The sequence below is a fragment of the Stegodyphus dumicola genome, chromosome 2 (assembly GCF_044657685.1).
Source record: "Stegodyphus dumicola isolate Sdum_Otavi_A_Nest chromosome 2, ASM4465768v1".
In the NCBI taxonomy this organism is placed as follows: Eukaryota; Metazoa; Arthropoda; class Arachnida; order Araneae; family Eresidae; genus Stegodyphus; species Stegodyphus dumicola.
The window spans coordinates 89,785,918-89,812,821 of NC_140769.1; the positions used below are offsets into that span (position 1 = coordinate 89,785,918).

The 26,904-nt window shown below is 33.5% G+C and overlaps 2 protein-coding genes across 3 annotated transcripts in view; one reads left to right on the top strand and one right to left on the bottom strand.

Moving 5' to 3' along the window:
* Positions 1-26,904, top strand: part of LOC118186200 (band 3 anion transport protein-like) — a 422,199-nt gene that overhangs the window by 184,114 nt on the left and 211,181 nt on the right. The window lies entirely within an intron of this gene.
* LOC146998510 (uncharacterized) lies at positions 13,262-16,601 on the bottom strand. The gene is made up of 3 exons (XM_085810195.1): positions 16,266-16,601; positions 15,065-15,566; positions 13,262-13,677 (listed from the first exon to the last, which is right to left on the bottom strand). The coding sequence occupies exons 1-3, from the start codon at positions 16,419-16,421 to the stop codon at positions 13,262-13,264; spliced, it is 1,074 nt and encodes a 357-aa protein (XP_085666321.1). The 5' UTR covers positions 16,422-16,601.

The following is a 26,904-nucleotide window of genomic DNA, read 5'->3' on the forward strand; positions in this document are numbered from 1 at the left end:
ACTTTGATATTTAATGATAGCGAATGAAACTAACATGAATCTTTTCCATTATTTCATTCTCTGTCTGACGCAAACGTCCTAAATTGTTCTTTACAAATCGAAGTTTACACAACTTAATTGCTGAAACTCTGTAAACTAATAATTCCTCTTTCCTATAGCAACAGGTAATAATTGGAAGGTCCATATATCTGATTTTTATGGGCAAATAAATATACCCGATCAGATTCCTTATCCTACAATAGTTGCTGTTGTAAACAGAGCCGAGAAGGGGCCCTAAGTGTAAACATTTACGGCTTCTGTCTAACGGCTTCCACTCCCATTCTTAAACGAAATATTTCTTGGGTTTTTCTTCTTTCCCCGGGTATTAAGTCATCCGCCTGTTTCCGGGCCTCTATATTCAGCCATGTGTACTACGTAACTGCAGGTCGTAAAATCCAGGTCATAAAATGTCTTGTAATAAATAGATTTTGGTAGATAATTACGTTAATGAATAGATCTAAGTAGATAATAATGCGAGTAATTCTTTATGCTTCAATTTATTTTTTTTTTATCGTATTTACAGGCACAATACCGCGTAGTGTTCGTTGTTTATATTAAAGGAGATCTTGATATATTACATAACTTAATTGTTACAGTGCAGTTACTGCGTTATTAGGAACGTAAAGCTGTGACCATAAAATCATATTTAAACATGTTATTTCATGATCATACTTTCCGATTTACATAACAGGATGTCTGCTTTTGATAATAGGCGTAAATGAGAGAAGATGGGAAGAAAATGGGGTCGTGGCAACACCTCCTTATAGAAGGAAGCCGGGACACTGGATTGTGACGTCACGCGTAGTCGTCTATGTCGAAACCCCGAGAGAGCAACGAAACAAAACAGGCTGCGCGCTAGTGCCGTACTTAACGTTGATTTCACTATTTGATATAGATACTTGGGTGGGATTTTATTCAGAGATTCAATTATATATAATGAATAATTTAATTACTTCAAAATTTAACACAATAAAATTTGACATATTAAGAATTTTTTGTTTCTTATTTCTTGACTTTAATGAATTATACTTCCTTGTAGGTTTCACAGCAGCATTTAAAAAGTTAAAAATCAGCCATACTAACTCAAAAAAGGAATTTCTGACTTTTCCCTCATAATTTAATATTGCTTTATATTTTTCTAATATTTATGAAAAAAACCCAAATTATCTGCATACAAACTATTACTTATCATTTCATTTTTCTTCCAATCAGTAATTTGTCTTTAAAAGAAAATGGTATAAAAATGCACTAAATTTTGTCTATAATATGCTATGTGTCTTGCAAGTTTCAAATAAATTAGTATATCAGAGGTTTGCTTAGCAAATAATTCAATGTGCAATTTAAAATTATTGCTTAAATCTGTAGAACCAATAATATTAGTTGTAACTGTATTGTGTTAGTTATATAGCTGAACTTGAAAATAAAGATTCACAAGTGAAAAATAAAAAAAATTTATTTACAATTTTATGCAAGCAGTCAGCATAACAACACAACACCTAAGTTATAACATACAAATAAGTTAAAACCAGCTGATCTCTTTTTATCAATAAATTATTCAAACTTTCTTGTAAAAATTGAAGCAGAAATCTCATTAAGCATATTGCCATACTAAGAAATCTCATCAATTCTTATTTATTAACAGGTGTGAAAATTTCAAAACTGCTTCTATATTAATTGGGTCTCATCAGAAACAATAAGATGAGACTATGTGACTATTTAAATTTTGATACTGCAAGTTCAAGTTTCTATTCGTTAAATTTCAACCCATTTTGTCTGGCAATTACAAACACCGTTATTAACTTTTTACAGCAGCCAATTAATAGTTTCAAAATGTATTACGATACTGCCATAATATGGATAAATATCGGGCAAACACTTGAGAAGACCGTCCATTACCATTTAAAACACTTCAGGTGCACAAATGATATTAAATTTTATACGATGGCTATTATTATTTATGAAGCATATAAAGATACATTCAACAGCAAATGGATGTCAGCATCACCAGTATATGTAAAAACATTTATTGATGTTGTGTAAAGGAAGTGATTATCAGTTAATGTTTCAAATATAGAAAATAATAAAAATGTTTTACCTATGCACCAGTATCCAATTTGAAAGTATCTGGTCACTACATGCAACACAATTTTGTTGTAATTTTTCCAAGCTAAAATCGTGATCTTCTAAGTTACTCGCTATCAGGCTTGTTTAATTTAAGCAAAGAATATATCAAAATGATTTGTCCAGAAAGCCACCAGTCTTAATTATGGGACACCGGTAATTTCAAAATGCACATGAAAATCACAGGTTTGTGAAATGAGTGCTCCTAATCAGAGACACCCTTTATTCAGCCAATTCCCAGAATAATAGTATGAGTTATTACAAACCTGTTATTCTGTCGCCATGCTGAAACACATAACTGTTATCTTGATAAAGTAATTTATCATATGGTAACATGAAAATTATACTCAAATGATATAAGTAATGTCCACTTAAAGACACAACATAGACCCTTTTTTACACAACAACAAATTAAAGACAAGGAAATGAATTTTTCAATATTTTTAAGTGTAAAACAGTCAGTACGTGCCCATATAAAAAATATAAATTATAATGACCCATTCTCAGTATAAAAGCAGCAGTTACCATAAACTTGTCATCTTGTAAGCATGCTGAAACACAACTTTTATCATGAGAAAGCATTTTACAGTATGTTAACACCAAATGATAACCACTTACTAAACATTAAGTGGTAGCCATTTAAATACAACCCAGATACCATTTTATGCAGCAAACACTCAACAGCACGAAAATGAATTTTTCAATATTATCATCTTTCAAGTGCTCTGAATATAAAACAGTCAGTGCATGTCCATATGAACAAAATTATAATGACCCATTCCCAGTATAATAGCAGCAGCTATTATAAACATACAATTTTCTAATCATGCTGGAAACATATAACTGTTACCTCGATAAAACATTTTACCATATGTTAACACAAAAATTATATCAAAATGATAAGAGTAGTGGCCACTTAAAACATAACCCACACACATTTTTATGCGATGACAAATTAAAGGCAAGGAAATTCCTTCTTCAATATTTCAAGTCATAGAGTGGATATATATATAAATATATTTATATACGTTTGGTGTGGCCGATTGCAACCAAAATACGAGGTGCACATATACATGTTATAGCAGTCCTATATACAAAATTTCAACGTTCTGAGGCTACTCGCTTTTGAGTTATGTGAGATATGTACGTACGCACGAACGTACGTACATACGTTCGTACAGAAGCCACGAAAAATTCTCTTCAGAATTAATTTTAATTTCAGTTTTTTTAAGCAGTTTTATAATTTTTTTGAAGGAAAAGAGTATTTTATTCTGTCCTTACGTACAGATATGGTGCAAAAACATCGTTAAATTGCATTCGATAGCGGTCAAAATGGATATTTTCGGTGAAATATGCTGCCTGAAACTTTTCGCGATTACAATACTTCCTTTTTACTTCGTACAAGGAAGTAAAAAGGACATGCCTTCTTCAATATTTCAAGTCATCTAAATATAAAACAGTCAGTATATGTTCATATCAACAAAATTATTATGACCCATTACCAGTATAACAGTGGCAGTTATTATATACATATCATTCGGTAAGCATGCTGAAACATCACTTTTATCAGGAGAAAGCATTTTACCATATGTCAACACCAAACTTATACCCAAATGATAAAAGTAGTGGCCGCACTAAAACACAAACCGAGATACTTTTTTACGCGATGACAAATTAAAAAAAGGACATGCCTTCTTCAATATTTCAAGTCATCTAAATATAAAACAGTCAGTATATGTTCATATCAACAAAATTATAATGACCCATTACCAGTATAACAGTGGCAGTTATTATATACATATCATTCGGTAAGCATGCTGAAACATCACTTTTATCAGGAGAAAGCATTTTACCATATGTCAACACCAAACTTATACCCAAATGATAAAAGTAGTGGCTGCGCTAAAACACAAACCGAGACACCTTTTTACGCAATGACAATTTAAAGGCAAGGAAATGCCTTCTTCAATATTTCAAGTCATCTGAATGTTAAACAGTCAGTATCTGTCCATATCAACAAAAGTATAATGACCCATTACCAGTATAACAGTGGCAGTTATTATATACATATCATTTTGTACCCATGCTGAAACATATCACTTTTATCAGGAGAAAGCATTTTATCATATGTCAACACCAAACTTATACCCAAATGATAAAAGTAGTGGCCGCACTAAAACACAAACCGAGATACTTTTTTACGCGATGACAAATTAAAAAAAGGACATGCCTTCTTCAATATTTCAAGTCATCTAAATATAAAACAGTCAGTATATGTTCATATCAACAAAATTATAATGACCCATTACCAGTATAACAGTGGCAGTTATTATATACATATCATTCGGTAAGCATGCTGAAACATAACTTTTATCAGGAGAAAGCATTTTACCATATGTCAACACCAAACTTATACCCAAATGATAAAAGTAGTGGCTGCGCTAAAACACAAACCGAGACACCTTTTTACGCAATGACAATTTAAAGGCAAGGAAATGCCTTCTTCAATATTTCAAGTCATCTGAATGTTAAACAGTTAGTATCTGTCCATATCAACAAAAGTATAATGACCCATTACCAGTATAACAGTGGCAGTTATTATATACATATCATTTTGTACCCATGCTGAAACATATCACTTTTATCAGGAGAAAGCATTTTACCATATGTTAACACCAAACTTATACCCAAATGATAAAAGTAGTGGCTGCGCTAAAACACAAACCGAGACACCTTTTTACGCAATGACAATTTAAAGGCAAGGAAATGCCTTCTTCAATATTTCAAGTCATCTGAATGTTAAACAGTTAGTATCTGTCCATATCAACAAAAGTATAATGACCCATTACCAGTATAACAGTGGCAGTTATTATATACATATCATTTTGTACCCATGCTGAAACATATCACTTTTATCAGGAGAAAGCATTTTACCATATGTTAACACCAAACTTATATCCAAATGATAAAAGTAGTGGCCGCACTAAAACACAAACCGAGACACTTTTTTACGCGATGAGAAATTAAAAAAAGGACATGCCTTCTTCAATATTTCAAGTCATCTGAATGTAAAACAGTCAATATCTGTCCATATCAACAAAAGTATAATGACCCATTACCAGTATAACAGTGGCAGTTATTATATACATATCATTCGGTAAGCATGCTGAAACATAACTTTTATCAGGAGAAAGCATTTTACCATATGTCAACACCAAACTTATACCCAAATGATAAAAGTAGTGGCTGCGCTAAAACACAAACCGAGACACCTTTTTACGCAATGACAATTTAAAGGCAAGGAAATGCCTTCTTCAATATTTCAAGTCATCTGAATGTTAAACAGTCAGTATCTGTCCATATCAACAAAAGTATAATGACCCATTACCAGTATAACAGTGGCAGTTATTATATACATATCATTTTGTACCCATGCTGAAACATATCACTTTTATCAGGAGAAAGCATTTTACCATATGTTAACACCAAACTTATATCCAAATGATAAAAGTAGTGGCCGCACTAAAACACAAACCGAGACACTTTTTTACGCGATGAGAAATTAAAAAAAGGACATGCCTTCTTCAATATTTCAAGTCATCTGAATGTAAAACAGTCAATATCTGTCCATATCAACAAAAGTATAATGACCCATTACCAGTATAACAGTGGCAGTTATTATATACATAACATTTTGTAAGCATTTTGAAACATATAACTGTTACTTTGATAAAGTATTTTATCATGTTAACACCAAAATTATACCCAAATGATAAAAGTAGTGGCCACATAAAAACATAACGCAGACACTTTTTTACACAACAAATTAAGGGCAAGGAAATGAATTTTTCAATATTTCAAGTCAATTATAATGATAAAGAATCTTACCATATGTTAAATATTTGCATAAGTCGCCTGTAGTAACGGCAACCGCCGGCAATAAAAGGAGGTGCTTTCCTTAGTGGCACCGCAGTTCCTTTTAGTTCGAGCCAGTATAGACCTGCCCGGGGAGAAGCCAGGGGATGAGAGATTCCGGTTCCCGCCCTGTTCCGGTTCCCATCTTGTTGCGGATGAAGTCCTGTTCCGGTTCCCGTCTTGTTCCAGTCCTGTTCCGGTCCTGATCCAGTCCTATTCCAGTTCCAGTGTGTCCGTGTAAGTCCAAAACACGTAGGAGCGGATGTCTGAATTCAGCGGAATGGAGATATACGCCGAAAGGGCTAGATTTATTCTGTCTTTTAAGGGAAAGTGTTCTTCACCGTGCCGGCATAGCTGTTACTTTAAAGCACTTTGAAGTTTTTCCACCCAAGATTTTAAGTTTTTGTTTGTGATGTTAAGTTTTCATCAGTGTTGAAGTTCCAGTTAAATAAACCTTTAAGTTTTAGACAAGGTTTTTGTGTTCTTCAGAAAATTTTAGATTCGAAGTCAGATACAGCACATAGGATTATTATCGGAAAAATCAACATTTGGCGTCCGCGACAGGATATTATCTGCAAGGTAAGCGACTTTTTTATTTTTTGAATCATGGAAGCTTTAAAATTAGCAAGAACTCAATATAGAAGACTATTCAGTAAAGCTTGTAATGAATTTGACAATGAAGAAACTAAATTTAATCAGGAAGAAAAATTAATTAAAATAAAAGTTATTGCCGAGAAAGCTAAAGTTTTGTTTGATACTGAAATGAAAATACGAGAATTAATGTTTAAAGAAATTACAGATGAGACTTTACTTATTAAGGAAATAGATGAATCTGAATTCTATTTTGATAGGTGGAGACTTCTGGAAAGTAAAGTAAAAGATCTTACTTCTGGAACCCCGAATGTAACTTTAATTGATCCGTCCTTTGTTCAGAATAAAATGTTACATTATCCGAAGATTAAATTGCCTATGTTTGACGGCAACGTGAAGAAATGGCTAGGATTTTGGGGGCAATTCCAAAAGATTGATAAAGATCCTACATTAGATAATAATGATAAATTTGCTTATTTAGCACAGGCTATGGAGAAGAATTCTCCTGCAGAGGAAATAGTTAAAAGCTTTCCGCCAACTGGCGATAGTTACAAGAGCGCAATCGAAGCATTGCAGACGCGTTTTGGTAACAAAGAATTACTAACGGAGATTTATATTCGTGATTTGCTAACCCTTGTTATTCAAAAACAAGGTACACGCTCTTTGCGGAAACTATACGATGAACTGGAATCTAATGTAAGAGCCTTGGAGATATTGGGAATAAATAGAGGCAAATATTGTGCGATATTATATCCATTGGTAGAATCAGCATTGCCGAATGAAGTCTTAAAAACGTGGGAGAGACTTAGGTTTTCGCGTAAAGGATCAGAAAGTTTAACCGGCGAAAACGCCGAGTTAAGAGAAAGGGAATCTGACCTTGAGCGCCTTTTATGTTTCTTGCGCGGTGAAGTTGAAAGTGAGGAAAGAATTTCTTTAGCAGCTAAATCTTTCAATGTTTTCGATCGATTGGCTCACGGTAATAAGAAAGGGAATTCCGGTTTAAAGATAAGAGAACCTCGCTTAAAACCTACGGCAGCTGAACTGTTTACTTCTTCTAATGAAGCTAGAAAAGGCTGCATATTTTGTTCCAGTATAAATCATGGTTCTGCGGAATGTTTTCAGGCGCGTAACTTATCGTTGTCAGAAAGAGAAGTTTTGGTCCAAAGGACACGCTCTTGTTATCTGTGTCTGAAATCTGGACATTCTGTCAGGAGGTGTAGATTAAAAACAGTTTGTTTTACATGCGGCAAAAGGCATCATATTTTTCTATGTAAGGGCCATTCACAAATGAGTGAGACAAGGGCAACGGAACAGCCTCCAAATCAGGCTGAAACACTCGCCAACATTTCTTCTAGGTCTCCTAAAGTTTTGCTGCAAACAATAAGAGTAATAATTAAAGGGGATAAAAAATCTCGTTCGGCTCGAGCTATAATTGATACTGGTTCTCAAAGGTCGTATATTCTGCAAAGCGCAGCTCAAGATATGGGTTATAGGTATACGGTAAAGGAATACCTTAGCCACGCATTATTTGGCGGTACAACGACCAGTTTGTGTGAACATAAAGTTTACAAAATTCATTTATCTAGTACGTCTGGCTCGTACAGTTGTAATTTTGATGCGTTAAGTCAGCCTGTTATTTGTAATAGTATACCTTCTATTGGACAAGGAATAGGGCTTAAAGAGCTTGCTGACTGTGGAATAAGTTTAACAGATCGTTTAGAAGGACCTATAGAAATTTTAATAGGAGCCGATGTTGCAGGACGATTATTAACGGGGAATCGTAAACAAATTTCAAACGGTCTTGTAGCTATTGAGACAAAGTTAGGATGGACGGTTATGGGAAAAACTGGGGAGTTGAATAGTGAAGGTTCAACGTTCTTAGTTACATCAATGTTGAATAAAGAGGCTTGTATTTCTGATTTATGGGCCCTCGACTCGCTTGGTATTACGGACCCATCCGAACAAAAGAGTAAATTGGAATTGTATGAGGCTACCAGGCAACATTTTCTTGATACTGTAAAAATAGAAGATGACCGCTTTGTAGTGTCTTTGCCTTGGTTGGAAGGGCACCCTCCCCTGTCGGATAATTTTGAGTTATCGCTTAAAAGGTTGCACGGTACGATTAGGCAGCTTGAAATCGATAATCTTCGCCAAGAGTATGAAAATATATTCCAAGAATGGCTCAAAGAGGGCATAATAGAGGAAGTACCCGTAAATGAATTAGATTTACCCCATCATTATTTGCCACATAGACACGTTGTTAAGGAACATAGTACTACGAAGTTACGGCCAGTATTTGACGCTTCGTCTAAAGTAAAGGGTTTTCCGAGTCTCAACGATTGTCTTGAAAAGGGATTAAACCTTATTTCATTTATTCCTACAATCTTAAATAGATTTCGCCAAGAAAAAATAGGGGTGATTTCTGATATTCGTAAGGCCTTTCTACAAATTGGCCTGAATTTTAGTGACAAACTTCCTCCGATTTCTTTGGATAAAGGGTGAAGATGGCTTGAAGCATTTTCGTCATTGTCGAGTCGTATTTGGTCCATTTTTACTTGGAGCTGTTATTCAATATCACTTAAATTCAATTTTGGAGAAGAATGATGCAGATGTAAAGTATTCTTCCAACATTATTGTTAAATTAATGAATAGTTTCTATGTTGATAACTGTGTAACAAGTGTCGGAAGTGAAGATGAATTACAGCGCTTCATGAAAGTATCTTCAGATGTTATGGCAGAACGAAAATTTGAATTGCGGGGTTGGGAATATACCGACTGTAGTTTAGAAACAGAAACTATTGCGAATGTATTAGGTTTGTTATGGGAAAGACAAGGCGATACTCTTCAAATAAATGTTGCTAATTTACAAAATCTTTGTTTCGAGAAAGTTACGAAAAGAAGTATTTTGGCAATAGCCCATAAAGTATTTGATCCCATCGGTATAACATGTCCAGTCTTATATTACCTAAGATGTTATTACAGCGTACGTGGGAAACAAAAGTAAAATGGGACGAAGAAATTAACACCGAAATTAAAAGTAAATTTTTGAAATGGGTAAAAGACGTTTCTCTTTTGAAAAACATTAAAATTCCAAGGTGGATACGATATCAGCCAAAACAGTGCTCAATCCATGTTTTTTGTGACGCCAGTCAAGCAGCGTATGCGGCAGTAGTTTTTATTCGTGTAGAAGAACCTGAATCAGTTAAAGTCCAGTTGCTTCAGGCTAGGTCTAGAGTTTCCCCTTGTGGTAAAAAGGAAACTACTATTGTAAGATTAGAATTGCTAGCAGCAGCTATTGCATCTCGTCTTGCTGCAGACGTTCTAAAAGACTTTGAGGCCAGAAGTATATTTTTCTGGACAGATTCAACTACTGTCCTTGCATGGATAAAAAGGGAAGAACAATGGGGGACATTTGTAGAAAATAGAGTACAGGAAATAAGGCTTTTGACACGTGTGGAGGATTGGAGACATATACCTGGTCACCTTAACCCTGCAGATCTTCCAAGTAGAGGGTGTTCAGTTCGCCAACTCTCCCGGTCAAAATGGTGGGAGGGTCCGAGCTGGCTTTTAAAATCGCAAGAAAATTGGCCGAGTGCCGAATTTATAACTGATGAAGCGGAAATAGCCAGCGAGAAAAAAAAGCAGTGGTTTCATCTCTAGTGTCTACTGAAAGGTTTAGTTTGAGTGAGCGATTTTCTAGCTATCGAAAAACAGTTAGAGTTGTTAGTTGGATTCAACGATTTTTCTTTAATTGCAGAAATAAGCAAAAAAGAAAGGTGAACTCACTGTTGATGAAATTGATTTTGCAGAAAAGGTTGTTATTCGCTTGATTCGGTCGGAGTCGTTTCGGGATATGGAGGACGCGCGCTTGCGAACTCTTGGTCCATTTTGCCATGCGGGAATTCTAAGAATTAAAACTGGTGCGTTTTGAAGAGATGACACGTTAGAGTTTAGAACACCTATAATATTACCAGGAGAACATCCATTAGTTAGGAATTTAATTATGGAAGAACATAGAAAGAAAGGACATGCAGGTGTACAATATATACTGAATACCTTAAGGGAAAGGTTTTGGTTGTTATCTGGCAGAAGAACGGTGCGTTCTGTTTTGAGTAAATGCATTTCTTGCAAGAGATATTCTGCTGCACCTGTTGACCACATATCAGCCCCTCCGCCAATAGAGCGAGTAAATGATTCAGCAGTATTTCAAGTAACGGGTATAGACCTTTGTGGTCCTTTATTGTTGAGAAACAAAGAAAAGGCATGGATTTGCGTTTTTACATGCGCCGTTTATAGAGCGGTCCATTTGGAGTTGCTGACTTCTCTATCTACAGAAGTGTTTCTTCAGGCTTTTCATCGGTTCGTGTCACGAAGAGGTAAACCCACAACTGTGTACAGTGATAATGGAACTAATTTTGTAGGAGCTTCAAATGCATTTAAATTAATAGATTTTGAACAAATTAATCGGCAGGAAGCCAATGAGCGGATAACATGGAAATTTATTCCCCCTGGTGCTCCATGGTGGGGTGGTTGGTGGGAACGTCTGATCGGAATGATGAAGCAAGTCCTTAAAAAAGTTCTTAAACATGCTTGTTTAAATTATGAAGAAATGTACACGATACTGTGTGACTGTGAAGCGATTCTTAATGACCGACCGTTGACAGTAATTCCTTCCGATCCTGAATTTAAAGTTTTAACTCCTGCCGACTTTTTAAAAGAAATTAGAACTAGTAGTTTGCGGGATATAAAATACGGTATTAAATCAAGTAATTTACAAAAAAGATTTCAGTATATTCAAACTGTACGAGAAGCATTTAAAAATAGATTTCGTAAAGAATATTTGGGAATACTCAAGGTTTCGCATAAAAGAGCTGAAAGGAAAGTTACTATTAAATTAGATGATATTGTTTTGATCGGTAGTAGTGACAAAAGACTTTTTTGGCAACTTGGTCGTGTCATAGAACTACTTCCAGGACCTGATGGAATAAATCGACTTGCAAGAGTAAAGACCCGAAATGGAATTTTGCTTAGAGCAGTTCGAACTCTGTATCCTTTAGAGGTAGCACAAAATGATGTACTCGTGAAGCTGCAGAATGAAAAACAAGATTCTTTGTCTGAACTTGAACTCAACATGGATGATAAATCTGTCAGGCCTGTTACACGATCTGGTAGAACTGTAACTCCGCCGGACAGACTGGCATATTAAGGCTCTTTGGCATTGTTTTACTTTGATGTGAAAGTTCACTTTTTTTCTTCTTTTTTTTTTTTTTTTTTTTTTTTTTTTTTCCCCTTAGGTGGAAGGATGTTAAATATTTGCATAAGTCGCCTGTAGTAACGGCAACCGCCGGCAATAAAAGGAGGTGCTTTCCTTAGTGGCACCGCAGTTCCTTTTAGTTCGAGCCAGTATAGACCTGCCCGGGGAGAAGCCAGGGGATGAGAGATTCCGGTTCCCGTCTTGTTGCGGATCCAGTCCTGTTCCGGTTCCCGTCTTGTTCCAGTCCTGTTCCGGTCCTGATCCAGTCCTATTCCAGTTCCAGCGTGGCCGTGTAAGTCCAAAACACGTAGGAGCGGATGTCTGAATTCAGCGGAATGGAGATATACGCCGAAAGGGCTAGATGGATTCTGTCTTTTAAGGGAAAGTGTTCTTCACCGTGCCGGCATAGCTGTTACTTTAAAGCACTTTGAAGTTTTTCCACCCAAGATGTTAAGTTTTTGTTTGTGATGTTAAGTTTTCATCAGTGTTGAAGTTCCAGTTAAATAAAGCTTTAAGTTTTAGACAAGGTTTTTGTGTTCTTCAGAAAATTTTAGATTCGAAGTCAGATACAGCACATAGGATTATTATCGGAAAAATCAACACCATATGTTAACACTAATTTGATATCCACATTAATAATAAGGACCACTTAAAATACAACCCAGACACTTATTTACATAGATGCATAGAAATGAATTTTTCGTTACTATTACTTTTCAAGTGATCTCAAGGTTAAACAGACAGCATACATGAGTAGAAAAAAAATAATAAGGAATTCACAATAATGTGTAACAGTAACTGTTAGATGCGAAAATATTTTTTCAACAGAAATAAATCTGAACTAACAGCACTAGGCTTTGCAATTAATTTTTTGTGTCTTGTTACATGCATTAAAGTTACTAAACTTACTAGTCTATGAAATACAGCATCATTTGAATTAAAACCTACATTTTTTAAATGTTTAATTGCTAAACACCCATTATATTTTTATTTATGCTTTAAAGTTTTCAATTTGCGCTCTTTTGCAATGCTTTTCTGGTTTAGTGTATTATTCTTTAATTTGCAATAATTATTTAAAAATGTGTTCGTTGATGACCAAAGAATCTGCTTTAACACTTTCTGTGACTCATGAGCTTTAGGGCAATCATCTAGATTTAAAAAAAATGTCATTTTCTATCAGTATGTCTAGAGTTAAGTTACATGCTATATCCCTCTGATTTGCAGAAAATAAAAATTCATTCTCAAATTCTTCAGATACAAGTTTTTGAATAACAACATAATTATATATTACTGAATTTAGTACATCAGGATGAGGATATAGAAGTCCTCTATCAAATCTTTTTATCCAAGACTGTCCTTCATTTTTACAATTAATTCTTTATCAATAGTTAGATTGCCTTTACAAATATCACAGCTTAATAGTTTCACAACTTTATAACTACAGTAACCAGCTATATACATTAAAATTGGTATGTCATTTTGAACATTTTGTATATCTTCATTTGTAATAGTTATTCTTCCTGAGAAAGTGCATCCAATATTTTCTTGCTCCAGAGATTCAATACACAGGTTTTTACAATTTAGATAAATAGGAATTCCTCCATACTTTGATGATTTAATAACAGTTGGCAGAAGACTTTGTAATCTTAATTTTGCTTCAGTTTCATATACTTGCCTTATAGAAATATTATGTTGTGAACCAGCCAGCTGTCTATATTTTCCGAATCTATTCTCTAGGAGATCTGTCTGAACTTTTCCTGGTAAAAAGTAAGTAAATTTTAGCTCCTCAATGCAATACCTTTCGAGCAACGAATAGCTAGTATGTGTTAATGCAAAATGTGTTTCCTTAGTCCACCACTAGAACAGCCTAAAAGTTTCCACTGATCTAACCACTCAAGTAACTTATTTAAATAAATACATCTAACATCATCATTTTGCACAGTTAACGGCTTTTGATACTCATTCATCTTATGGTATCCTTTAAAGATACTTTTGACATTGACTATTGACCACCATGTAGATATAATTTTAATAAATTCAGCTGTTGTTTCGTAATTTAAAATACTATTTTCTTTACCAATAACCATTATTGCCTCTGCAAGACGATTGTCAAATATTTGTAATGCTAGCTTGACATTTTGTCTTTCCAAATTGGTTGGATACAGAGCTTTCAGAGTCAAACCATAACTATATTTTACAATTCTGCCTGCCTCTAATGAATGGAGACTTTTTATGCATGCAAATGCCGCTGTTTCGACCTTGGAAAAATTTTCAAAATTTGGATAAAATAAACATTGCCCAGAAGTTTTTTGATTTATCCAGTTGTTCCTGACACACTTCAAGATGTGCACTGAGTCAATAACAAAAAATAGTGGCCGAGATAAGTCTGCAGGGTTTTTATACACAATACTAATTTTTGGAGGCATACAAAATAATGACATGGCTTTTTTATTTATTGAATTATTGTCAGAGACAACTGCCACAATTCTATAACCTATATTTTCTAAACCAATTATAATTTTCTTAAGATATTGATACAGATCCTCAGCATTTAATGATTTAACTGGTAATATATGTGCCACATCCTTGAAAGGTGATAATAAGCTACGTATCATAAAAACATAAGCACTTGTAGCAGCTTTTTCACAGTTGTAGGCCATGCCACACAAATTTCCTCCTTTAAAATCGAAACATGAATTTAAATGCACTTCATCCATCATAATAATTACAGTTTTATCATTTTCTTCTAAATCCTTGCATCTTTGTTTAACATATCCTAAAAAGTCATCATTAAATTGCTCAGTAATAGGATTAAGAGAAAACATTGAACAAATTCTACGAATAGTACGTGGATGGGGAATAGAAATGTAACCTGAATGTCGTAAAAACTTGTATGCATGCGGTGAGATCGAGTTTAACAAACTGCAAAAAATAAGTAAATCTGGAGTATATTGATACTTCTCTTTCTTTACATTTAGTTTATTTACTTGCTCTGAAAGGAAGTTCAGTTCAGTTTCTTTTTCAGGTAACACTCTTTTCAATTCTGAAAGCATATCATCCACAATTTGTATAGAATTCTTAATATATTCTTCATTTTGTAAGTTATGAGACAGACTTTCAACTTCCTTTAGTAATTTACATTACTAATTTTTAGAGGGAAAACAAATTTACCAATAGATTTTATAGCGATGTTTTTAATATAAACACATACTGTTAAATCCTCATTTATTACTACCGATTTCTGAATTTCTGGAGCTGGGTCACTTAAAATATCAAGTAACATAGTTGAATTTTCAGTATGTACAGTTGTCCAAAATGTTTCTAAAATCTGATGTTCTAGGCAATTATTGAATTCAATTAAACTTTCAAATGATCGTTCATTATCATACCGTTCTTTCATTTTCAAACTTTCTTCTATCGCTTTCTCCAGGTATTTCTCTTCTAAACGAGCTTTCTTCTTTTCTGGTGACATTCTCGATACAGAATTTGATGACATGTAGGATGGGCCATCAGGGAACTGAGAAGGTATGCATCCTTTTTTCAAACGTGGCCTAGAAATTGGGGCTTTAATTAACTTCGCTGATTTCTCATCATACATTTCGATTTCTCTTATTATTTCATCTGATCGAAAATGTAATTCACATACCTATAAAAGAAAATATTCAAAAATCAACTTGTTGTGAGTACAAAAGTTAGATGCATGTTAATATTTAGTAACAGAAGTCAATAAGCCCTATGATTTAAATAAATAATTTGATACATAAATACGAATTAAAAAACCAGTAATATCATTTCAATTACGTGTATAATTTAAGTAATTTGTAAAATCTGGAATGCTCATCATAATGATTACAGCTTTATTTACATTTAAAGAAAATTATATATTTGAGATAATTGTTTACAACAAACACTGGTTACCAAATACAAATAATTACCTTGAATACATCATACCAAACTTTCATATATCATTACAAAAATTTTAAAATGAAACCTATTATGATTACTTAGTAGTTCCTTGTCATATAAATTATGATAAATTTGGAATAACTACAAAATCTGCCTGCACAGTATACTAGAAAGCATTTACAAATTATTGGCATTTATGTAACTACTAAATTTAGAATTATTCCTGTTATATGGAACTTTATTTCATTCATAAAACTTTGAAGGAAAATATTTTTTTGAAATGATTAAAACAGGCAAGATTAAAATCTTTCAAACATAAAACTTCTTACCCACAGATCAAAATCTAATATCGTAAGCATAAACATCACATACCTATCAATAAAAGTAATAAAAAATGTAAAGATACAAAACATAAAAAATGCAGTAAAATTGAACTTACTCTGGTATGTTTAGTAGGTTGAAAGCCATCTTTTCTTCGTAGACTCCTTATCCATTTCATCCGGAGTTCAGTCTCATTTGGAAACTTGAATACAGCCACTTTTGGTCCGTTTTTATAATTACCACGACATGTGGCTACAGCACATTTATGAGGCATCGTATGAAATTATAAAAGCACGAGACAATATATAAAAAAAGCACGAGACAATATAAAAACTCTGTCGCTAACGCAAATAACCGCTCCACGTTCGTCGCTCTTGGCTCAACTACGGGGCTTTGATTTTGTTTGAAGGAGCGAGGTGAGTCAGAGACGACTACCTGTGACGTCAGAGCTTCCCCTCGCTTCAGTGTCCCGGCTTCCTTCTATAAGGAGGTGTTGGTCGTGGGAAGTTTTGACATTTCATTTGTAGAAGAACTATAGTCGCACACTTTTTGGGTCAGAAATCTAAACTATCATCGTGACAGTTAGATGATTATCAAAAATCTCACAACATGGATATAGATTCGTCTGAGAAAAGTATATAAGACTTCTTGCACCCTCATACCCATTTGCAGTACTCCTGTGAAGACATTAGTTTGTTTGATTTTACCCTTTACCCGACGTGAACATAACTGCATTCACTAACTATACCATACCACTCGAATGGCGTGACGTTAAGGGAAACGAACAGAAAAAAGAAATTGCACATTAATTTATTAATCGGAATGGTAACTGCCTTCTGTTTTATTCCTGTTTTCAGTTGTGTATTCTCATTAACCATGGTTACAAGGTTAGTAGGGTTCACTTGCTTTCGTTTCCAAATCTTTAAACACCTTGTATGTATGAATAAAAAGCTATTTTTTATAGTTTATTCTTTCTCGTAAAAATTTCAATTAATAGCAAATCTATTTTATATAAATTTTTAACAATAAAAGTGGCTTAGTGACTAGAATAATTTTCAAAGTGTAGAACAAGAAAAATTTTTTAATGTCATTTTATATGCAATTAAAATCTTTATTAATTTTCATAAATCTAATTATTTGAATATCTTCATTTGATTCTTTGATTTATTTGAATTTAATCACGTTCTTATTAAGGCACATAGTATATCAGTATAAGGAGAAATTAGTTAAAAATTTTAGTTATTTTGTTTGTTTCTATTTCTTTCTTTAACTTTTGTCAGGCAAAAGGACATCATAAAAACGAAATTGTAAAATACTGAATATGTGCCCATAGGTTTTTTAACATTTGGTTTCCACCTTCTTTCCAAATAAAGTTAATTTTCCAGTCACGTTCTGGTAACAGAAGAACAAGTGAGTAATCAACGAATAAGTAAAAGAGTAAAATATTTTGACGAAACAAATGTTGAAGGGCGCTATTCAAACAATGATGTTCTTTATCCTGCTGACGTTAAAACAAAGTATAAAAAATATTTATTTCTAAGGCAATCTTCCGTTCATTGCTGAATGAATAGAAATCTCATTTTCTTAGTATCCTTGAAACTGCAGTTGAAAAAGCTTAAGAAAGTACTCATTTTACAGTGTATATGCATGTCTCTTGCTTTGTTTTCTCAGTATGCCATTAACAGATGTTTTACAACAGTATAAAGTTTATCGTGCTATTTGTTTACCGACAGCTTCTGCAGTATTATCAAATTTTTGAATTTTTTCTTTATTAGAAATGTAATATTTTCGTTTCATTCTCTGCTCGTGCTAACTGCCGATTTTTAAGCAACTAAGTTAAATTGGGTGTTCTTCAATATGCATTCTTTCCATTTTCTATTTAATTAACTTACCAATCAATTAAATTTTATAATCTTTCTCTGTAAAACTGATACTTAGAGAGGCTTACGTCCACGAGGGGGATTTTTTTATTTCAACCCTCGGCTACTTGTCTCAGCCTTTCTTGAAAGAGGCAGAATCGGTAATGAAGATGTTGATACCCTTACGTAAAGAGAATGAACCCTGTTTTCCTTGCAGGAATGCACAGGGCGTGTAATAGTCACATACTTATGAACGACAACGAGACTGATTCGCGTTAATAAGAGCCAGTTTCTTTTAGAACGTCTTCACGAATTCATTCTTTCCTTTGGCAAACAGCCGCGGGTACTTCCCCATATTCCTCTAAACTTAACTATTCATCTGTCTGTCATCGACGTATGCATTTCTTCATATATTATTTTAATGAATCAGCTCATTCTAGAACGCTACAAGATTGATTAACTGGTCTACAGATTTGCATTTTTTCAACAAAATTTATGAATGCAATTTAAGGAGTGTTTAATTATGCATTAACTGTACAACTCCTGTGTAGAAATAAATACGTAGACTGTATATACAAATACTGTCACATAATAAGCTGTATACAATCATAAAAATTCATTTCAAATCAAATTTAAGAGCATAAAGTATTTATACTGATTCCAAGTTTATTTATTTTTTATATATATTTTTGTTTTACTAGTAACATGTAATAGCATTCAGAATTATCACTCAATCGATATTTAGAATTGTTTAAATATTGCTTTTGGATATAATATTAAAGAAATAATTATCAGCTATTAAAAATTCTCTCTACCGTTTCTTCTTATCAGAGATTGTGTTCTTAAACGTTGTGTAAGGTTTTTTGAGGACCTGTTAGGGCTTCATTTTTATGTATAATAAGGAGAGGCCTTGCAAAACTGAACTGGTCAACGATTTGCTGGAGTACAAATTATTATCAAAGGTAATTAAGTATTAGTAGCTTTTGTATCAGCCTAGTAGTACCCATTTTCTGAACCACGAGTTTATTTATTTTTTTTTTTTTTCCAAAATTTCGGGATTTTTTTCATAACTTTAGAATTTCAGGGCGTTACGTTTCATATAATTTTCTCAAAGATCTAAAATTCTCTTAAATAAACAACTAAGATAAAATTTTGTAAGATAAATTGTTATAAATCTATCAATATTAATAATAATAAATAGATGTTATTCATTTGAAAATCGAACATTAGACGTACTGCATCGAAGAATACTACCAACTGAATCGAAGACCCACTGCATTTCGTGGAGTACTGTTGGTGAAAACCGTTAAACTCTGGTAATCAGCTGTGTTCCATAGCTTTGTTCGATAACGTTTCCGTGAACCCATTTTTCATTCATGTTTATAGAACGAATACACGCTAGTTTCCCCTAGAAAGCCATCCGAAGGTATTCTTCTTAAAAAGGTAGCTCTCTGCACGCTTCGCTAAAATCAGTTAAGCAACCCACATTTAATGCATTTCGAGAGATCTGTCTTTAGAATTATTTTGTTCTCTTGAAGGAAAATCTTTATTTTGTCTTTTAAAGTATTTTGAAACTTTTCAGTTGAACTTAATGGCAGATAAACTCTGAATTTACTAGCATACATATTGGTGTGTAAATTCTTGTATTTACTGAGCATCAATATTGTCATTTTAATTTTTTCCTAATTCAACTGTTGAGTAATATTAGTTTACTGCTGTGTTGTAAAACGAAATATCAGTTTCTTTATAAAATATTTAACTGCCGACAACTTTTATTTACACCATTACGAAGCGTTCATATTATTTACATTTTCTTTCATAAAGTCCGAATTATTCAGCTTATAACAAATGCCGATATTTTTTTTATATCAGATTAATGACAACTTACTGTGCATCAGCTGAAGTAGCTTCCCGACGTGGCTTCTTATTCTCATGTCAAAAAGATATATCACATCTTATTATGAGAACCATCTCCCTTATTACATCATGACAGTCAACCTTGTTCTTTGTTTTCTCGTTTATTGCGCACTGTATATTCTCATGGCATTTAACTGCCGGAAATTACTTTCGACATTTGATTGCTGTTGAGCTATTTATTTATTTTCTCGAGAGTTCTTTTGTATCCTTTTCCTGATTGTTGCATATTAACCTTTGGAGAATGAAATATGTTTGGTTTCCAATAATTTAAAAAAAAATCGATGTAGTTAGAATTTTAGCAAAATGTTTTTGCTTCGAGTGTTCTGATATTTTTAGAAATTTATTTGCAATTTAGGAAGTAAGTTTTTCTGTAGTTAGTTTGATTATTTAGTTTTCTATAGTGATTTGGATATTTTGTAAATTATTGAAGGAAATCGTGCATTTAGAAAGGTGAAAAATTAAATAGTTATACAAATATGAAAGATGTAAGTTGGCGTAATGCAGTCTATAATCAGAACAAAAATCTAGCATGAATAACTAACTCTATTTATTAGGAATAACTGCAGCAATATGGGGTTTATTTTCTGCAATCAATATAGTGAAACTTCCCTTTTGTAAATGTGGAAAATAAGCATAATTATTAAATATCATAGATAGTCGTATTCTTTAAGACGGTTATATTTATAGAAGTCGTTTGAATCTTAGGAGTGTGTTTGGTTTCACTGTAACGTACAAGCAACTGAATAAGCTGAGACTTTAATTGTTTGAAATAATAATTATTCAACTAAGAATGTTAGTTGTTTAACAAAATATGATTTTGCGTGAAAGAAATATTCCTTTCTTCAATCGCCGAAATCGTTTTGTCTCACACTAACTTCTAAAAATTTTGCTCAAGGTGAGAAATCAGGAAATGTAACAAAGTCGAATAATATTGTTTCTAACTAAATTTGTCTAGAATATTGTTATTCGAATAGTTAGGAATGTGGAATGTTCTTTAAAAAGTGTTTTGGAAAGTTTATATGCAACATTAAATATTCACTACTTTAGCATGAAGAGGGACAACGGATGAAGGGAGAGGGGAATCTCCAGCGGAAAATACGCCTGATCAATAAAAATTTTGCTAAATCAGTTTGTTAGTGTCTAAATCATCTGAACATTCTGTTGTACATTGGTCCATCTTCTACCTTGTTTTGTACTCCGACCTTTGGAAAGTCTATATGCAACATTAAATATTCACTACTTTAGCATGAAGAGGGACAACGGATGAAGGGAGAGGGGAATGTCTAGCGGAAAATGCGCTTGATCAATAAAAATTTTGCTAAATCAGTTTGTTAGTGTCTAAATCATCTGAACATTCTGTTGTACATTGGTCCATCTTCTACCTTGTTTTGTACTCCGACCTTCTCAACAGCTGATGATGGATAAATTGTTTGCTTAACGAATGGCAAGTAATCAAGTTTCGATTGTATTTGCTATCAACTTGTATTATAGCAGTTAAAGAAAAATGAAAAGTCTGTGTTCATATATCGGCATTTGGCATACATTCTTCAAATATAATATTCATTTGCATACCATTTTTCCAACAGGCTTTTGCTTAAGACACCATAACACGCCGAATAAATACTAATTCAGAAGTAAAAGAAAAATCAGCGTTATATTTTCAAAATTTTCACAGGACTAGTTTAGCTGAGGATGGTGGTTCGGTAAAACCATCGAAACTAGTTCTGTGAAAATTTTAGAAATATAACGCTGATTTTTGTTGTTTGACTTCTGAATTAGGCTTTTGCTTTTTTAGAAACAGCGAAATGTGCACATTGAATTTAAAAATTGAGTATTACAAGCTTTCGTTCTTTCTTTTTTCCCTTTTTTTAAAATACTATGAACACTTCTGTATTTTAATTGTGATTGTAACACTCGAAAGACCATGTTTCATGATATGATGGTCGTAAGTTTCCTGAATAATTTAATTTCAAGAGTCGTTTATCAATGCATGTATCATTTAAATTCACGTTGTTGCAACATTCAAATTCACACCCTTTTTTTTCCCGACGTATTATTTCTTAAAACTCTGTGTGTACTATGTGAATACCTACTCTAAGGTGATAAAGATCGCGTTTAATACTTTTAATGGACATGTTTCAGTGTTCTTCGAATGCGTAAATGATAGTAATAGTCTAAAATAATTTATACGTGTATACACAGGAATAAGCATACTACCCCAAAATCTTAAACTTCGTACTTCTCTTAATTATTATACTTTCAAAATTATTTATTCTTAATTATCATTCTTTGGAGGGGATCTCTCTTGTTTCTTAGTTGTAACCTAAGCAGAATGCGTTTTCATTTGTTTACAGATGCTGTATTATTATAAAAGTCTTAACTGTCATTAAAATTTAAAATTCGTGTTTCAAAACTTTCAGTTCATAGATTTTTCTACTTTATGTTAAATATTTTCATTTTTACTTCCTTGTACGAAGTAAAAGAGAAGTACTGTAATCACAAAAAGTTTCGGCTATCATATTTTACCAGAAATGTCTATTTTGACCGTTCCAGTATCCATTTGTATGGTTTTTTGCATGATATCTATATGTATGGGTAGAATAAGGACTTGTTTTTCAAAGCGGGATGTAAAATGGATTCAAAGGGGATTTTTTTCTTGACGTCTGTACGTACATACGTATATACATCTCACAGACCTCAAAAACTATTAGTCATAGAAAGTTGAAATTTTGTATGTGGGACTGCTGTAACATCTAGCTGTGTACCTCGCGTTTTTATTGCAATCGGCAGTACCAAACATACATGTATATGTATATACAGTGGTACTTTGAGATACGAGTGCACTACCACAGCAGTTGGCTTTCTTAAGACTCGCAGATCTAGAATACCAATCATATTGCGAGTCTTGCGCGCGCAAACTGATAGTGACTTCACCACCGCTCGGACTCACCCACCATTGCAATTCACCTCGCCGCAGAAGCATTTCTGTCGTGTTGTTTTAATTCTGTGTTTTTTATTGGCACAAGCAGTTATTTAGCTAATTTATTTGTCGTACAACCATAAGTCCCAAGAAGATTAGTGTAAATGATAGTGCTGAGTTAAAAAAAAAAAAAAAAAAAAAAAAAAAAAAAAAAAAAAAGGTAATATCTATGGATTTAAAATGTGAGATAGTTGACAAAAATGAGCAAAGCGTAAAAGACTTGACAATGCAGTACGATCTTACAACTTCTACGATATATACTATTCTGAAGCAAAAGAACTCGATAAAGTTATAACTCCAGCTAAGGGCGTCAAAATTATTTCAAGGCTTCGCAGCTCTGTATTTAAAAAGGTGGAGAATGTGCTCTTATTGTGGTTGACATAGAAGAAGCTCGCTGGAAAAACTGTGACAGAGACTATAATTTGCGACAAGACACTAGTCATTTGCACAGATTTGCTGCAGCAGAGCCCGGGTACTTCAGCATAGGAAACTTCTCAGGAACAATTCAAAGTCAGTCAGGGGGTGGTTCGAAAATTTCCGAAAAAGTACTGGCATTCACTTGTCAGGCATGTTGAGGCAGCGAGCTGTGATTGTAAGACTGCTCAGCAATTTATAAAAACCTTTGCTGAATTGGTTGAAGCCAGAGGATGTGTTCCCCAACAATTGGTTCAACTGCGACGAGACAGGGCTGAATGTAGGGGAAAGATGCCGAGTAAAACTTACGTAACGGTAGAAGAAAAGAAGATGCCAGGTAACAAGCCCATAAAAAATAGGTTGACTCTCGCACTGTGTGCAGATGCGAGTGGCGACTGCATCACTTAAAAAACCCCAGAGCTTTTAAGACGCGTAAGGTTTTAAAAAGGAGTCAGAAGAAGGCGTAAAAGATGTATATGGAAGAGGATAAAGGAAGTGTTGGCAATGTGGGGAAAAGTTTCGGACTTCTCTTAATTATTATGTTTCAAAAGAATCACCCTGAAAAGGTTGCAACTGGTCGTGCAGCGACGCTATTTAATGACGCTTGCCTAACTCATTTCAGAAACATTTTAAAAGCGAGAAAGAAACAAAGCTTTTTTAAACAAGTTTTTATCAAAGCACCCTTCGGATGAAAGTGACGAAAGCGGTGTGGGGGGGGGAGAAGAAGTGAAGAAGAAAATAAAGCGAAAATGAGGGGGAGGATTTAAATACGTATGTCTTATGCTGATCTGATACGTATGGTATATGTTTATTTCTTAAAATTGTCTTTTATTAGGTTTTATTTTGTTTATATACATTATTTATTCATTATAAATATATCTTTTTTATGTTAGAAAGATTTAACAAAAATACTGGAATGATTTTTTGGGGGAGGGGCTGGCACGAATTAATCACATTTGAATGAATTTCTATGGGGAAAATTGATTTGAGATACTAGAATTGTAACTTATGAGCTCGATGACGGAACGAATTACACTCGTATCTGAAAATACCACTATATAGATATATATATACTTTTCCATTTATTCTGCTTAAAAGCATATATATGTGATGTACCAGCTTTTTTCCGGAATAAATAGATTGGTGAAAAATCATAGATGTAGTCATAGGTTAAATTATCAGACGGTAAGTTTAAAAAACAGGATCCATTTATTATTGGTCAGGAGAAATAGCAGTTACAAAAAACCATATCTCCGGAGTAAATAAAAAAAAATTACTAATAACTTTTTGTATGAAGTTTACTGCATCGTTACATTAAAGAAAAGACCCCGATATTCCTTTGCGATTCCTTTTATAGACTCTGGAAAGGCGGAGCTTCAAAGAAATGACATCAGCCTCGTTAGCCATTCCAATTCGCTTTAACTATCTCCAGAACATTCTATAACTGTACGTGCAGAAAAGGCAGGAAAAACAACTTGACTACGGGGCTGTGGATTTAATTCCACGTACTTTCAAATAAGAGACCGTCGCCATTAAAAATGACAAGAACATACAGTTAGAAATTTAAGTGTATTCTTGACTATGGAATTTTATTATTACATATATATATACACTTATCCCTTTACCCGGCAGCCTTTAGTTTCGCAATCGTTGGTCTCAGTCATATATTTCAATTACAGAAGCATTTTAAATGTCGAAACTGACCGGGATATTTAATTTCAAAATTTTGCAATTTTTTATTCGTTTTCAATTAGCCTTGAGAGATTGATTTATTAAATTAGAACTATTCGAGGAAAGAAGTTTAAATGGAGTGCACCAAAATATACGTATAATTTAATAGGTTGTAGAAGGAAGTCATACGGTGTCCACATCAGATTTTTTATTTAGTAAAATCGAAAATATAATTAATATATCAACATTCCTCTCTGTTAAAAAGTATTTTAATACTATTTTTCTAAAACTACAATTTATACACATGCTTTCTATCAGCTGGTGAAATTTTCCCTTTCATAGCATTCACTTATTGTGGTTAGTAGGACAGCGCTGCTTTTACTTTGTATGTTTGAAGGCTGTTGCGTGGTCTACCGTGAAAAGTTGAGTAAATAAGTGAACCGTGTCTTATAAAAATACGTAATTTTCCGCTACATTTGCACCGATAACTGTCCGGAATCGTCCAAACAGGACCGGTCCTGCCTCAAGGTAAAGGCAGTTAGATTTTGAAGATTTATAAAAAAAAAAAAAAAAAAAAAGTTGAGCGTACTGCTGTACTCTCTTTACTCATCTGCCGACAGTTATGGTAATTGTCTTTGCTTGGCATTTTCGAGATTTCCTCATGCATAACTTCTGTAAAATTGTTATATTTTAGGGAACAATGCATTATTATCTGAAATAACTTGATTTTCATGTGGGAAAGTTTCCGACTGGAATTCACCAGAAGAGGAGAAAGTTATTTCAGTACCACCTTCGTAGAGGAATATTCCGATATGTGGCATTCGGTTTAAACCATGCAAATGAGTTGGTGAAAAATTAGTCCACTCACTAATCCGAAATAAAGTTTTCGCACCAGTTAATCAGAATGTAATGAAATCATTGCTTTATATTCTTACTTATTGATAAATTTTTAATGCCATGCTAAATTTATTTTAATTAATAATGCCATTCAGCTTGACTAAAACCTAGATTGGAGAGCTGTATCTGGACAATTTTCATTCAAAAAATTATTTAAAGTATTTTAAATAATTTCGAACTTAATTTTACTAGTGTTTTACAATCGATCCTTCAGAAGTTTGAGTATAAAAGAAGTTATTTACAGTTATAACAACATTCTACTCTTGTATGGAGGGCTATCTATAGCTTCTACCGTACTAGGTGATATTAGTGACAAAATTATATACTATTTTTAACTTTTATTTCTATATAAAGCGTAGTCAATTTCAGGACTTGCATGTTTTCCTTAGCAAACCCTCTAGAACTAAAATATTTTTTGGTTCTAAAAACATATCTGAGCCTCCCTCTCCTTTTATTTTAACTTTACCACCATCAAAAATTTGTAGAGTCCACTAGCGGCCGAGCGGAACACTGTTAGTCGTTGAACACTGTTAGTTTGGTCCGGGGATTCGAATCTCGTGGTTTTGCCCATGTGTAACATGTCTATGAATCAGTTTCCGTTAAAACGTCCTCCACGTAAGCATCCCTTCTCTTAGGCAGATAGCTCTCAAGTGCTTTGCCATAATTAAGGAAACCAACCAAACCAATCTTCAAAAACGTACAGTGTATGACAAGGCGAACTGTCATACACTGTAAGATTTTGATGAGGTAATATTATATATAAATTATCATCATTATTATTACTAAATGTATAATGTTCTATATTAGTTCTTTCTTTTGATTTTACCGTTAATCAAAATACTTTCTAAAAATATCTAATGGTGGACACCACATGACTTTTGTACGGCCTATTAACATATGCATATTTTTTGCTGCACTTCATTTAAACTTATTTTCCCGAATTTCGTTAGAGATGTATTTCTCCTTCAGTCAGTTAAATTCTAATTTTGTGGCAAGGCAAAAATACATATAAAGTCAAA